The sequence below is a fragment of the Cannabis sativa genome, chromosome X, assembly GCF_029168945.1.
Source record: "Cannabis sativa cultivar Pink pepper isolate KNU-18-1 chromosome X, ASM2916894v1, whole genome shotgun sequence".
In the NCBI taxonomy this organism is placed as follows: Eukaryota; Viridiplantae; Streptophyta; class Magnoliopsida; order Rosales; family Cannabaceae; genus Cannabis; species Cannabis sativa.
Genome location: NC_083610.1, coordinates 71,211,796 through 71,227,732, shown reverse-complemented (window position 1 = coordinate 71,227,732; position 15,937 = coordinate 71,211,796). Strand labels below are relative to the sequence as shown.

The 15,937-nt window shown below is 36.4% G+C and overlaps 1 protein-coding gene and 1 non-coding gene across 2 annotated transcripts; both read right to left on the bottom strand.

Moving 5' to 3' along the window:
* Positions 1 to 4,527: 4,527 nt before the first annotated feature.
* On the bottom strand, positions 4,528 to 5,344 carry LOC133031810 (uncharacterized). The gene is made up of 2 exons (XM_061105506.1): positions 5,126 to 5,344; positions 4,528 to 5,031 (listed from the first exon to the last, which is right to left on the bottom strand). Exons 1-2 carry the CDS (start codon positions 5,199 to 5,201, stop codon positions 4,805 to 4,807), a joined length of 303 nt encoding a protein of 100 aa, XP_060961489.1. The 5' UTR covers positions 5,202 to 5,344; the 3' UTR covers positions 4,528 to 4,804.
* A 6,014-nt stretch (positions 5,345 to 11,358) lies between these two features.
* Positions 11,359 to 11,465, bottom strand: LOC133032856 (small nucleolar RNA R71). Its single transcript, XR_009685445.1, has one exon. It is a non-coding gene; the product is annotated as a small nucleolar RNA R71 (small nucleolar RNA).
* Positions 11,466 to 15,937: the final 4,472 nt, after the last annotated feature.

Below are 15,937 nucleotides of genomic sequence, written 5' to 3'. Positions count from 1 at the left end.
AAAGGTCTCTGACTAAAAGTATTAGTCATAAAAATTATAATTTGTTGTGACTAAATTTAATTTTAGTAATAATGTTTATTGTGACTAGAACTAAATTAGTGATAATATGTATTTAAATATTATGTTTTAATCACAAGTAATTTTTTGTTATTGTGACTATGAAATCGTCACTAAAAGTAATAGTTTTTTTAGCACTTGGTATGTTATTATTTGTGTGTGTGAAAAATATCAATCTATGCGGTTGTACCTATAGTATTCTTGGTCAGTGGCGGACCCAGAATTTAAAGTGAGGGGGGCGTAAATAAATTTAAAAAGAAAATATAAAGTGTAGTTAGTGGGGTTTGAACATTTACCCTCTAACCTATTTACTAACCACCTTAACCATTACACCAAGGTTACTATTATGTCAATAAATATCATCTTTTAATACATATATATGTTGTAACTAATTAAAATACATATACATTTTTTTCTCGATTTTTTTTTTCAGGGGGGGCGACTGCCCTCCCTCGCTACAATGTGGGTCCGCCCCTGTTCTTGGTGGTATTATATTGTCTTGCCAAGACGAAAAGAAGTGAGTTCATGATTAATACCAAATTATTACATGTAAACAAACACATAACCACTCCTGTTTGTATATATATGAAAAGTCATGAGAACTACACCAATAATCCCTCTATATATAATTCTACGATTTTTCCTTTCACATGCTTAGATATATATATCCACTAATTGCAAATTAACTTTTAATAATTTGAAACCTAGCTAATTAAGTAATCATCTAAAGAAGTACTTAAAACTCTTTTCACTTTCAAAAAAAAAATATTAATTAATTATTTAAAGAAGTTGGAGAATACATGTGATGTGTATAAAATATACATAATTAAAGAATGGCAGTCAAACTTACAACTCAAGCAAGCTTAAGTATTCTCTTGAGTTAATTATAAGAATAATATCTAATATTATTACGTAACATTTTCCACAACTATAAAACATTTCCTTAATAATTGAATCTAATTAAAATAATAAAAAAGGTCAACTATGGACAAGTGTCAAGATACTCTAATGATGGGTTGCCAAATCTTATTGCATAGGATGATGATCAGTATTCAGTAGTGAATTGAAAATAATAAAACCTTGGTAATTTGTGACCCTAGAATCTTGATGATGAACAAGATTTGAAAATGAGGTTTGGCAAGACAGGCCGACCACGCATGTTTTGAGGATTAATGGTAACTTGTCTGAGATTGGTATTACACTTGGTTTGGTTTGGTTTATTAGGAGAATCCAATCTAACAAAAAACAAAGTGAAAAAGCATGTTTTGTTCCATGAAATTCGATCAATATTTTTTTGTATATATATTTATATATCACAATCTGTCCTTCTCTTTACAGGCAGATCGATGTGTGTGGCTCTAGTACTCTTGTTTCATTTACTATTGCTTGACTTGAGGCTAAATTAATTTGTGTGAAAAAGAAGAGGGACCGACCTGTGTAAATAAAAAAGTTATATTGGATTTCTACATCGAATCCAATTTAGATTATGAAGTGTTTGGAATATTACTATAAATGGTAAAAATTCCCTTAAACAGTGATAAATGTTAATATGAGAAGTTTTCCCGAAAATAGATGACTTATTATTCTGTGGTCCTAAATGCCTGTCTTTCAATCTTCAATATTCCCATTAACAATGCAAAATTGAAATAAAGTTGTGAAAAGGAAAGGAAAGACAGAGATGGTGAAAGAGAACCCTCTCCAACTCCAACTTTCTTTTCTTCTCCACATCACCTTTTCTTTTCTTTTCACTAAAATATAATTAATGCTCTCTTAATTTTATCATATCTCTCTCCACCCAAACCGATATAAATATCCCATTCTCATGTTAATTAACACCGAATTAACTGATCAAAACATTAATACAACTAATTCATAAAAAAAAGATATGAGTGGATTTCCAGATAAACCACAAATGAGGAGCTGGAATTGAGAGGACTGAGGAAAAAAAAAGACACATTCAATAAAAGAAACTGCTGATATATGATGATATACAAGCTAGAATACCATTCTAATGAATTTGTTATTATTATTTTTTTTAAATACCCCAGGATTATCAAACTAAAAGAGGTGATGAAGAAAATAAAATACTTTAATCATATTTCTCTCTACATATGATTATTTGACTTTGACTAGTTTGGAGAAGAAAATAAACTTAAAAAAAACAAATAAATGACTCTCATTCATTCATTCATTCATCTTGGGATATGAAAGCACGCGTTGTTCTTCTGATATCACCTGCGTATTATCATGTGGGAAATGACGACCAAGTCGTCATATGGCATGGTATGGGTCTCATAAATGCTCAATCGCAATTAACATAAATAGATTCTTTTCCTTTTGTGGGGGAGAAAAAACAGGCCAATATAAATATAAATATAATCAAGCTGAGTTGTTCCATGATCATGGTTTCACTTTCCCTACTAGGAGGAAGCAGATAAATTAACAACAACAACCCATTTATGCACAGTTGAATAAGGCTTTAGGTGTTGTATAATTACCTACACTACTCTACACTACAACCTCTCCCCTCTCATAATCTACTCAGGAGTCTTCCTTTTTCGTTTCACTTATTCTTTACCCTTTTGGGTATTTTAAAGTTTAAAATCACTACCCCCAATTCTAATATAAGGATATTACCTTTGTTATACGTAAAGGAACCACAGAGGAAACTTGCATAACTAGGAAAAATCTAAAAACAAGTTGCTGTTTTGATTTCACACTTGGTGTACCTAACACCGCGTGCGTGAGGTGCTTACATTACATCTCTCTCTCCTATACAATATTAGAATATAAAGAAAGCAGCAATCTAACCACCATCACCACCCCCTAACCCATCAACAATCCAAACAATACCAAAAAAAGGTAAATAAGATTTATACCCTTTATTCCGAAAGCTTAAACATTTCAGGGGGAAAAAAATGCTTAGGACTAGGTCTAAATTAAATTCTAAATATCAATTTTGGATAGCAATCTTCACTTTGTCTAGTAATTGACCATCATACACAATCAGCTTGTCTTGATCACCATTCTCCGAGGGAAGCTCAGCAGCTTCAGAGAAGGAAAGCAATAAAAAGTTTAACGGAAGTTATACCAGATCGGAGATCTTGGCCATCTTTTTAACTACAAACTCATTATATCGTGAAGAAGAGTACAAATCGGGCATGAATCTTTCAAGAACGCCTTGATCCATTCATCGTGGCAATTTCAAAGATAAGATATACTAATCCACCTCACCTCCCCAAAAGGAATATTAGAAATAAAATGATATAGTTGAACAATCAAACAACAAATGAGACAAACAAAGACGAATTTAAAGGTATACCAGCAAGGAGCAAAAGATTAACAAATGGAATCACAAGTCTATCATCCACCAAAGGACGAGGGTTATCACAAGTCTTTGACATTTGACATCATAGTTTCCATCAACATCTCCCATTATATTATCACAGAATCTTAAGCATAGCACATCCATCTCCCCTCCTCCCTCCCTCCCTCTCTTTTTGAACAATCTAAATCAATGATAATTCATCAATGAACTAAAACAAATTGACCTCTGCCAAATCCTCCATGACCTATCGGTATAATCCTATACTGGATTTATTTTCCCTTTTGGGATTGTAAGCATGTTTGCTAGAGCTAAAGACAAAACAAAACTACCTAGCTAAAGGACCATGAAAAACAAACGGAAAATAAAATAGTGTATGATATGATATGACATAAAATTATGCTGACATACAATAGGCCATTAAGGAAAAAGAGTAGTCTATTTTGGTCATAATTTACAAAAATAAACTGATGCACAAGACAAACGGACTAGTAGAATACAAAAGGAAATAGTTATGTGGAAGTCAAATATAACATAGATATCATGTGATTAATGTCTGGTTAAATATGATTGTGTAGAAAAAAATTCTAATTAGATGGAAGAAAGCTAAAAAGAACAGCAAGTTACTGAATATGACATAACACTAAAACATAAAGAGATACGAAAGAGCATAAACAACAATTATGGTACTTCAGTAGATGTTACTACGGAATTATCTAGATCCAACATTGCCAATCCCACAGTTTGGAGCATAGCAAGTTTTAGAGCAAAGATGTTAAGTTGCCCTGATCTGATGCATGTGTGCTAACATGTCCAAAATGCTATTAAAATAACAAATAGACAATACCTACATCACCAATTTTTAAACACACATTTAGCTAGTTCTCTTCTGATCCTATATCATACCCAGTACATAAAAAGAATAAAAGATAAAAGAATTCATCTCCAAATATTGATAAGGAACTTTTCACAGACAATCCGAATATACATAATAAAAGAGTACACAGCATTCTTAACAATTGGCATAATTGTCAATCAATATCCTAAATCCCAAATTGGACCAACATATAAAACTGAATGCACAAGAATTGATTATACAGAAGTATATATATATATATATAAGCCCATGCATGCAAAACAACACATACGAAAAAAAATCAAATAAAATCTTATTCCAAAATGTAATACAGAATGCAAATCAAAGATTTAGGGCAAAACCCCAAAAAAAACATCCATACAAAATTTTCAACAATTCCACAAACGGATCAACTACTATAAGCACAAATGACATTAGTATACAAGAAAAGATGTATATCACTAATTACAATAATTCTGTAAATGACCTAAATTTAACCCAAAGCGCACCTAATCCGATTCCGAATCAAAATCATTCGTCGGAGCGTATTAGGGTAATGAGCTACATCAATCGCGAATACCTAATTCAACCTCAAGCTCATCGTCATCCTCAAACAGCTTGAGAAGACGAGCGTGTTGTTCTTCCCTCTTCTTTTTTTGCCATAATTTGAATAACAAGACACAGAATCCAATTACTGCCACCAAACCCAGCAATATAATCAGTACCTTGATCCCTGCCGAGCTTGATTTGCTCTCAGATTTCGAAATTGCGGGATCAATCGCGGTCGCTAGACCTTCAGCAACAACAAAATTTCATGTTAGATCAAAATTTACCAACGAACCTCGATCTGCTTCCCAAAAAAAAATTAGAGAGAAAGAGAACTATACCCGAAACGCAGAGCAGCAAAAGCGATGAGAGCAGAGATGAGATTTGCATGGATCTTCGGGTAAGGGACATAGTCATCTCTCTCTCTCTCTCTCTCTCTCTCTCTCTCTCTCTCTCTCTCTCTCTATACTCCTTTCCTTTCTTTCTTTCTTGTTCAAAATAATACAAAGGAAATGGCCGCGTCTGTAATCTTTTATTCGATTTTGGTCGATTCGAACGAAGTTCTCTAATACTTCAAAGTTCGTTGTCGTTTTTACTACAAAAGAAAAACTTTTGTTGTCGTTTTACCGCTACACAGAAGGTTCGTGTCGTCTACTCTCAATCAGGCGAAAAACGACATAATTCGAAAGTGTTTGGTGTGGCAAACGACATAATCTTTAAACCGACAGTTTTTTTTATCCTCCTCTTCAAAAAAATAGGAAGGAAAGTAATGGTGCAGTCTTTTTCTTAATTTAATACTATTATAGTTATAATTTATTTTATTTTTAATTATATATTTTAGTTATAGTAATATTTTATTAAATTTTGAAAAAAGTTGAGATCTTTCGTTTCTTTGGGTAGGAAAAAGAAGGAGGTGTCAAAGCTCTGACTGATGCTCTTGATGAGATTGCAGCGAGTAAGCTCCCTTCAAACTAGGAGACTTCAGAGATGGTGAGTCAAGGGTGAGGATTACTTACTCTGATTTATAAGTATAGGCGTTGATGAGTTGATGAAGGTTAATCGATTGTCTGCTTGTCGATCTTGGTCGGAGCAAGTGCAACAAGGAGCTACGGTGGATTACCATGATGTTGCAAAGAAGTTTGGGGGAAATTGGAGGAGAACCAGGTCAATCCTCCATCAAATAAACTTCAATACGAGAAACCTTTAAAACAGGGTGATTAGATAATAGCAAAAATTGATCTAGAAGAGGTTGAGGAAGAGGCTTCCTTTTGGCAATCTTCTATAGTCTACATTGTGATGGGAACTTACCCTTTAATTTTAGTTTTTGAAGGTTTCATTAAGAGAGTGTGGGAAAATTTGGTGGTAGATTGTATTGTGCAAATGCACACTAGGTATACTTTGGTAATGTTTAGGGATGAAGTTACAAGGGATTTGGTGTTGGAGAGTGGTGTTATCCATTTTGATAAGAAACATGTGATACTTTGGCCTTGGTCTAAGGATATGGACACTTTAAAATTGGTTAAATCGATCTTGTTAAGGATTCCTCTAAATGACCTAGGCCTTCAATATTGGGGAAGGAAAACTCTAAGTGCTTTGGTGAGTATAATTGGCAAGTCGATAATGGTTGACAAGGTAACTAGGGATCGATCAATGGTAAAGTTTGCTAGAGTTCTTGTGGAGATGGAAATCTCAGATAATCCTCCCTCAACAATCTGCCTTTTGAAAGAAAATGGGCAATTGGTGGATCAAAAGGTGGAGTATGAATGACTCCCTACTAAATGTTTAGCTTGTGGAGGCTTAGGCCATGGAGTTATATCATGTTCGAAAAAGTCAGGTAAGGTTTCGGTAAAGAAGAATAAGGCAATTCAAAATATGAAAAAAATCTAAATTGGCTAATTTTGATCGTTGATGATGATACAACAGTCAAAAATAACTTCTAAGGTTGATAGACAATTTTCTGAGCAGGTCGTGACGGCGGAACCTACTTTGGGTAAGCCATTGCTTATTTTTGTAACTCTCTTGGGGTGAAATTTGAGGCCGATAACTTTAGAATTACGACTAAAGTTTGAACATCACTTGATAGAGCATTGAAATAGTTTCGAAACACAATTTGAATCACATCAATAAGATTAATATTGAGTAAGTTATGGCCGTGTTACTGAAGGCATTTCATAACCTAGTGCCCAAGTTGACATCCCAGCGCCCAAGTTGACATATGACGTCAACATGGAGGCTAGGTGAATGGGAAAACATCCTATGGATGTACTTTTGATGTCTAAGTAATATTTTGACATCACTTAGTCTGTTTTTGTGTTCTGGCAAAGCTGGTCACTAGTTCTCAGAGATATTGTTATTTTGTAGAAATGAGAGACTTGAAACTCTTCATTTCTGAGTGTTCTTCCCATGTTGGAAATGAGAAATGTAAAGTTGTGAATTTGACCTTTCTGACTTTATGGGATTTAGTTAGGGAATTTTGATTTTATATACTTAAAAAATTAAAAAATTTTATTATTAAACCAAAAACTTAAACCCTAAAAAAACTATGATTTTTTTTTCAAAACCCCAAAAATACCCCCCTCACAATTCACCCATTCTCTCTCTGCATCATCTCTCTCTCTCTCTCTATATATATCTCGCATCCCAACCGCCCACCCTCACCACCACCTCCGACCTCCATCCTCCGACCTCCGGCCCTCACCACCACCTCCGACCACCCGCACCAACACCCTCGACCCAGCCCCACTCTCTCGGACCACCCCAAAGTCGCACCCCCTCAGCCCCAATCTCTCTTCCTTTCTCTGAAATCGCAGAAGAAAAAAAATTCCCCTAGGTCCGATGGTCGAACCATTAAGTCCGACCATCGGACCTATATATTTTTTTTTATTTTTTTTTTTTTTTTTTTTTTGCGTTTTCGGAGAGAGGAAGAGAGATTAGGGTACGATGGCTCGGACCATGGGGTCCGATGGGTCCGATTGGTCGGACCCCATTGGACCCCATGGTCCGACCATCGGACCCAGGGGGAATTTTTTTTTTTTTTTTTTTTTGCGATTTCAGAGAGAGGAAGAGAGAGTGGGCTGAGGGGATGCGACTTTTGGGTGGTCCGAGAGAGTGGGGCTGGGTCGAGGGTGTTGGTGCAGGTGGTCGGAGGTGGTGGTGAGGGTCGTAGGTCGGAGGATGGAGGTCGGAGGTGGTGGTGAGGGTGGGCGGTTGGGATGAGAGAGAGAGAGAGAGAGAGAGAGAGAGAGAGAGAGAGAGAGAGAGAGAGAGAGAGAGAGAGAGAGAGAGAGAGAGAGAGAGAGAGAGAGAGAGAGAGAGAAATGATGCAGAGAGAGAATGGGTGAATTGTGAGGGGGTATTTTTGGAGTTTTGAAAAAAAGTCATAGTTTTTTTAGGGTTTAATAAAATTTTTTAATTTTTTAAGTATATAAAATCAAATTTCCCTTTAGTTATTACAAAAAACTAGACAGATGGTCGAAATAGAATCAGAATCAAATAAGCAGAACCCAGTGCACCAGGCTATTTGCCAACATGGGCGCTGGGTGCTTTTTTCAAAGCTTCCGGGATGTTGTTTTGATACTTCCAAGGTTTCAGAACTTGAGGACGAGGTCTCCTACCCCGTTTTGACCATTCCAGATTGAATGCTTGGATAATTTGGCATTTGAATGATCGAAACTAGCGCACTAGGTTGATTGTCAACCTGGGTGATGGGCTTAGCACCAAGTCAACATGGGCATTAGGCTTTGCTTCTATGGCCTCGGGTTTGTGGTTTTCTCCCTGAGTTTGCTTGAATCTTCACTATTTCTGATGACAGAAAAAATACTCAGGACAATTTTTCAAGAACTTGATTGGAAATAGCCCAGGTTGACAATATGTCAACTTGGGCGCTAGGTCCCTTTTATGGCCCTTCGAAAGTTTTGTTTGGGCCCAAAAATAGTTGAATCTTAATCTTTGCTGAAAACATAGAAGATGCTCAAAAGAATTCTCGGAAAACATCATTGAAATCGACCTAGGTTTACAAAATATCAACTTGGGCGCTTGGCCTTGCTTCTAGCACCCAATACGTGTTGTTTCTTCCTCAGAAGTATCTATTTCCCCATTTTTTTATGAAGACAAGGAAGATGAAAAAGTCGGATCGTCGATCTAATACTTAGAAGGTGCCTAGATTGACAAATTGTCAACTTAGGCACTGGGTGCTCAAGCGCCGAGTGCTCTGTGTGCTAAAAATGAACTTTCTCCGAATCTGATTATGATGCCTCAAATATGTCTGTGGTATGTCTAGTTCATGTCACAATGCAAAGTTTGACCCATTCTCACTAAGTCAGTCCCGAAAACTAAAACCCTAGTTGAGGATGTCAACTGATAACTTTATGGTATAGAGTTAATTTTTATGCTTTTAAACTAAAGTATTGTGAGGAGAGTAGTGAAAATGTGTTTATTTTGCTTAATTTTAATTAGTTTTAGTGTTATTTTCTATTTAGTAATCTAACCTTTAAGTTTTGTAAATATTGATATTGTTGGGTGTGTTTTTCCAATTAACTGTGCTTATTTTGTTGAAAAAGGAGGAATTAAATTGATAGGAAAAAGAAAAAGAAGCAAGGAAGAAAAGGAGCACAAGCTGAAACTGGGCTGATTGCTGAAGCAATGCTAAAGCAATGCTGAAGTGAATTCAGGATCCTGGCAGTGACATGGAAACACGAATTTCACTTATCCACCTCAGCAACTTCGGTCCAGTCACTCAAATTGCACCAGCCAGCTGATGTGGAAGAAAGGGGTCTAACCCTAGTGGGCCAAAGTGGAAAAGTTTGGGCTTCTATTTTGGGGTATGAAGTTTGTACCCTAAAAACCCAACAACAAAAAGAGAAGGAAAGGGAAGTACACCATTATCATCTTCATCAATTTTCGTACTTGGGCAGCTGCCATATTTTTCTGGAGAAGCTTTTAATTCACAGCAGGAAGTACTACAAAGAAGAAAGAAGAGGGGACCAAGCCTTAGTGTTTGACTTTTCTTTTACCCCTTTTCTTTAGTTTTCTTTCTTTACTCTCTTTTATTTTTTATTGTACTTAGTATCAAAAAACTTCTTGAGATTGTAAATTTGGGCAGCAGCCATGGATGATTTGTTTTTAGCTTGGATTTTATCTTCTTACTTGAATATGAGCTAAACTTTTGAGGCTTGAATGACTATGAACTTGTAAGTTGGGTATGATTAAATTTTAAGCTTACTTTAGCATTTGTTTGCCTTTGTTCATTCAAGTGAGTTTAATTTTAATTGATTGTTGTTTCTTGGCCATGAATAACAATTTGCTAAGCTAGATCTTGTACCGGAAGGGCTAGATCTAGTAGTTCAACTTGAATGGAGCAAGTGAAAACCTAGATTTAGGCTTTTCTTTGTAAGTGGAATAGGAATATTTCATTTACCTTGCATAACTTACCAAATGAATGTTTGAATGGTGTTACGCTATTGGTTTGATATAGGAATATATTGAGCTAAATGGTAGAATTAAAGTTGTGAGTGTTGGAAAGTTCTCACAAGCCTAGAGGAATTTTTTGTTATCTCTGTGTAGAATGCTAGAGTAATGTTGAACCGATGCTGTACTGACTGTAAAAAAACCTGACTAGAAGGAATTAGTTATTCAAGCCATTTTTGCCATATTACACTTTTTTATCTTGCAGCCAATTTGTTTTCCAGCAGCAGTAGTTTAATTCTAGCAAGTTTAATTCATGTCATTTTTAATTTTGAACCATTACTCAACCATTTGCATATTATTTCTTTTTATTTTAAGTTGTAATTAGTTGATTGTACATCAAACTTTGTTTACAATCCCTGTGGAGACGATCTTACTTATCACTTTATTACTTGTGTGACTGCGTATACTTGCGTATATAATTTTCACAACAAGTTTTTGGCGCCGTTGCCGGGGATTGAAACTAAAAATTGTATATTATCAACTATTTTGCAATTTATTTTCTGGTTTAAAGTTTTAATCCTATTTTGGTGCGCTGAATTTTTCTTTTTCAGGTGTAATCTAGTGTATGAACGAGCAAGAAGAGGACCTTGAACTTGCTCCTATTGACCCTGAAATTGAACGCACTTTCAGACAAAAAAGGAAGGAACAAAAGGCTAAAAAACGCTGCAATATGGCTGATGGGTTTGAAGTTGGGGGTGCTCATAATGAAGCCAATCCTATTGCTTTGGCCGATGATAAAGCCCGAGCAATAAGAGAGTATGCAACCCCTATGTTCAATGAGCTAAATCCGGGTATTGTGAGACCCGAAATCCAAGCACCTCACTTTGAGCTCAAGCCCGTCATGTTTCAAATGCTCCAAACGGTTGGTCAATTTGGTGGGTCGCCAACGGAAGATCCTCACCTCCATATTCGCTCATTTTTGGAGGTGAGTGACTCTTTCAAGTTACAAGGAGTAAGTGAAGAGGCTTTAAGATTGAAGTTGTTCCCATTTTCCTTGAGGGATCGGGCTAGAGCATGGCTTAACACTCTTCCTCCCGATTCGGTGACTAATTGGAATGACTTGGCTGAAAAATTCTTGAGAAAGTACTTTCCTCCAACAATAAATGCAAAGTTTCGAAGCGAGATCATGTCTTTTCAACAATTGGAAGACGAGACTACTAGTGATGCATGGGAAAGATTCAAGGAGTTGTTAAGGAAGTGCCCACACCATGGTATTCCTCATTGTATCCAACTTGAGACATTTTACAATGGTCTCAATGCGGCATCTAGGATGGTGTTGGATGCCTCCGCTAATGGAGCCATTCTTTCCAAGTCTTATAATGAAGCTTTTGAGATTTTGGAAAGGATAGCTAGCAACAACTATCAATGGTCAACTAATAGAGCTCCTACAAGTCGAAAAGTAGCGGGTGTTCTTGAAGTAGATGCCTTGACCGCTCTAACCGCTCAAATGGCCTCAATGACCAACATTTTGAAGAATATGAATATGGGAGGAAGTGTACAACCAGCCGCTGCCATTCAAAGGGCCGAAATTTCTTGTGTGTATTGTGGTGATGGGCATACTTTTGAAAATTGCCCTTCAAATCCAGCTTCGGTTTGCTATGTGGGTAATCAAAACTTTAACCGCAACAACAATCCATACTCAAACTCCTACAATCCGGCATGGAAGCATCATCCGAACTTTTCATGGGGAGGTCAAGGGGCAAGTTCAAGTGGAGCACAACAAGCACAAGGAAAGCAATCATTTCCACCGGGTTTTTCTCAACAACCAAGACCTCAACAACCTCACCAACCTCAAGGCTCTCAAACTAGTTCTTTGGAGAGCTTAATGAGAGATTATATGGCCAAGAATGACGCTGTAATTCAAAGCCAAGCAGCATCTCTTCGGAATCTTGAAGTTCAATTGGGGCAATTGGCCAATGATTTGAAGAATAGACCACAAAGCACTTTGCCTAGTGACACCGAAAACCCAAGAAGAGATGGCAAAAAGCATTGCAAAGCGATAACCTTGAGAAGTAGAAAAATTCTTGAGTCAAATGTGGTTGCAACAGGCAGTAAGGAGCCCTCTTCAATCCAAAAAGAGGGGGAAATGAAGAAAAAACCAGCAATTTCAGCTGCTGAAATTCCCCCGTGGTTACTGACATCTGTCGACGTGCCTTTCTGAGAAAAGTCTTTGCAAAAGCCACCTCCACCATTTCCTCAACGATTCAAGAAGCAGCAAGACGATGGTCGATTCCGGAGATTTCTTGATGTTCTAAAGCAGCTCCACATCAACATACCATTAGTAGAAGCTTTGGAGCAAATGCCAACTTATGTGAAGTTTTTGAAGGATATTTTGACAAAGAAAAGGAGGCTTGGCGAGTTTGAAACGGTTGCTTTGACGGAGGGATGTAGTGCTATGTTGAAAAGTAAAATCCCGCCCAAATTGAAAGATCCGGGCAGCTTTACAATTCCAATTTCTATAGGGGGTCGAGATGTTGGAAGAGCTCTTTGTGACTTGGGAGCTAGTATTAATTTCATGCCTATGTCTATTTTTAGGAAGTTGGGAATTGGAGAAGCAAGGCCAACCACCGTCACTTTGCAATTAGCTGATCGTTCCATGGCTCATCCGGAAGGGAAAATTGAAGATGTGTTGGTACAAGTGGATAAGTTCATTTTTCCGGCCGATTTCATTATTCTTGACTATGAGGAAGATAGGGAAGTTCCAATCATTTTAGGGAGGCCATTTCTTGCCACGGGAAGAACTTTGATAGATGTTGAAAAGGGAGAGCTTACCATGAGAGCTCAAGATGAACAAGCCACATTCAAGGTTTTCCATCCCATACGTGCTCCGGATGCAATAGGAGAATGCTTAGCAATTGGAGATATGGATCCTAACATGGTTGAGGAGTCCAAATTCAAAAATAGTAAGAAGGTGAGAAAGAAGATTCCCCTTAAAGAAATTGCTAAGGATCACGAGCTGCGAGAAAGCAAAGACAAAACATCATTTGAACCTAAAAAACCACCCACAAAGAAGAGAAAGAAAAAGAAGTTTAGTAGAAAAATTTGGTCTCAAATGTTTAAAGTTGGGCAGCAAGTGATTTTTGCTAACTCTTTAACGAAGGCTACTCATGGACGACTAGATTCAAGGTGTGATGGATCTTTCTTGGTGGTGAGAGTATACCCCGACGGGGTGGTAGAACTACGTGATGCACTTTCAAGAAGAAAATTTTTGGTGAAAGGCCAAGGAGTGAAGTTTGGGGGTGGTGAGGTTGATCGAGCAAAGACCTCCATCACATTGGAAGAGGGTTGAGGAAGAAGGGTCTCGGGTTGTCATGGCTTTAGTGAATCACATTTGGGCAACCCAAGAGCGGAGGAACAAGATTATATTTAGTTATATATATGCTATGTAATAAGTTTGGGGTGTGCCACCCCTTGAAAAAAAATATATATGTATTTACAATTAAGTTTGGGGTGTGCCACCCCTTGTTGAAAAAAAAACAAGAAAAAGAAGAAAAAGAAAAAAAAAAGAGGAAAAGAAGAAAAAGAAAAAAAAAATAGTATATATATACTTATATAATTACATATATATATATATAACTTTTAATTTCCTACATTTACTAATGATTTTGCTGTAGTGTGGTGATCTTTATTGCTGGTGCAAAGCAGGGAATGACAGAAAAAAGGGGCTGCTGCAATATGGTGTGAGCAAATTTGTATGTTGAAGCAGTGGGTCCCAGTACAGCATTGGATCAGCATCACTTCAGCATTTTGAAGCAGAGACTCTAGTGGGGAAGAGTTCAAATCTTGAGGGAGTTTTCTTTTTTTCCTTAGTTAAATTGTTATTGCTGGTTGTGTTTGATTGTTTACTTAGTTTACTTTTATTGTTGTCTTTAGTTCTGTGAGTAATAAATATTATGTGGATTAGATGTGTATTAATTATGTTGTTTTGTCATGTTTGTGATGTTATGTTTTAGCTTGCAAATGAGAAAAATACTGCATGTATTTTCAGCTTGGTTTAGTGTAGCGCTCGATGATGAAAAATATCTATTTTCCTCCATTTGTGGAGTGCCTTGGTTTGTGTGTTGAAGATGCTAATTTTAAGTGTTATTTTTGTCTAAATGCTAGCCTATGAGGAATGCTTTCAACAATTGTGTGCTTGTGTTATCCCACCATACTTTGAGTTTTTAGAATAGCTAACACTTTGAGAGAGTTTAAGCATCTAGAATTAGTTAGTGTAATTCTTGAGGCGAAATCCAAGCGAGCTTTATAACTTGGAAATGATTTAGGCCATTTTTGGACGTTTGAGCCTTTCTAACCTTCCCTATACATTCAATTTTTCCCTAGTCACCCAAGTTTGAGCCGTTTAGCCTATTCTTGTTGTGCAACCCAATCCTACATCTAACGCCAATCCTAATTTGCATTTCCACATATGTCCTAACTTAATTGCTCACTTGTCAAGAGCCAAGTTTCACATTAAGTTTGGGGTGAGTGTAACTTGTGGCGAGCTAATTAAAGGTTATACTTTTAGCCACATTGGGGACAATGTTGGGTTGTAAGTTTGGGGTGGGGGAATTGGCTCACAAAGTATATGAGTATGAACTTTCAATTAACCGTCTCTTGCTATTTATTATATAAGTATAATATAGTAATAAATGTCTTTCTAATGTATAAAAAAAAATTCAACAATGAAAAAAAAAAAAAACAAAAAAAATACATATGCTTGCAACTAAGTTTGGGGTGTTCCACCCATTTTAGTTCAAAAAAAAAAAATAAATAAACATAGCAAGAGGAGTCAATTTTAATACAAGTACTTGTGAGTATTGAATTAGGGAAGCGGGTCAAGAAAAAAAAATTTAAGGAAGAGGCTCGGTTTTTGACAAGTGAAGTGGTTAGGTGTTGAGCTAGCTTAAATACATCCTATACCATACCCTAACCCAAGCCTAACATTCAAGCCTAGTCAAGTCCTTTTGATCTAAGTTGTAAAGCTAAGCTACATTAGTGGAGAGGATTGCACTAATTCAACTTATGGAAGCAAACCTTTAAACTTGAGGATCAAAGGTGTTATAGAAATTCAAGTTGTTGGTGGGAAGTATTTGCACACTTATTTGATCGAATTACTCTTGGTAAGTTTTAAGGACATAGATAGCATGCAAAATTCTGTTGACACACACAAGTTCAAGGCATATTCATTACTGCCAATTACACCTCCATTTCATCTAATTCTGAGAGCAATTTTCATCCCTAAACCAAGTGTGAAAGAGCAAGATTTTCTCTGCTGCAAGCATGTTAGTGTCGCTGTCATTGTCTGTTTTTATTGTTTAGTTCTTTTTATTTTTCATTACTCGAGGACGAGCAATACTCTAAGTTTGGGGTGTGATAACTCTATGGTATAGAGTTAATTTTTATGCTTTTAAACTAAAGTATTGTGAGGAGAGTAGTGAAAATGTGTTTATTTTGCTTAATTTTAATTAGTTTTAGTGTTATTTTCTATTTAGTAATCTAACCTTTAAGTTTTGTAAATATTGATATTGTTGGGTGTGTTTTTCCAATTAACTGTGCTTATTTTGTTGAAAAATGAGGAATTAAATTGATAGGAAAAAGAAAAAGAAGCAAGGAAGAAAAGGAGCACAAGCTAAAACTAGGCTGATTGCTGAAGCAATGCTAAAGCAATGCTGAAGTGAATTCAGCATCCTGGCAGTGACATGGAA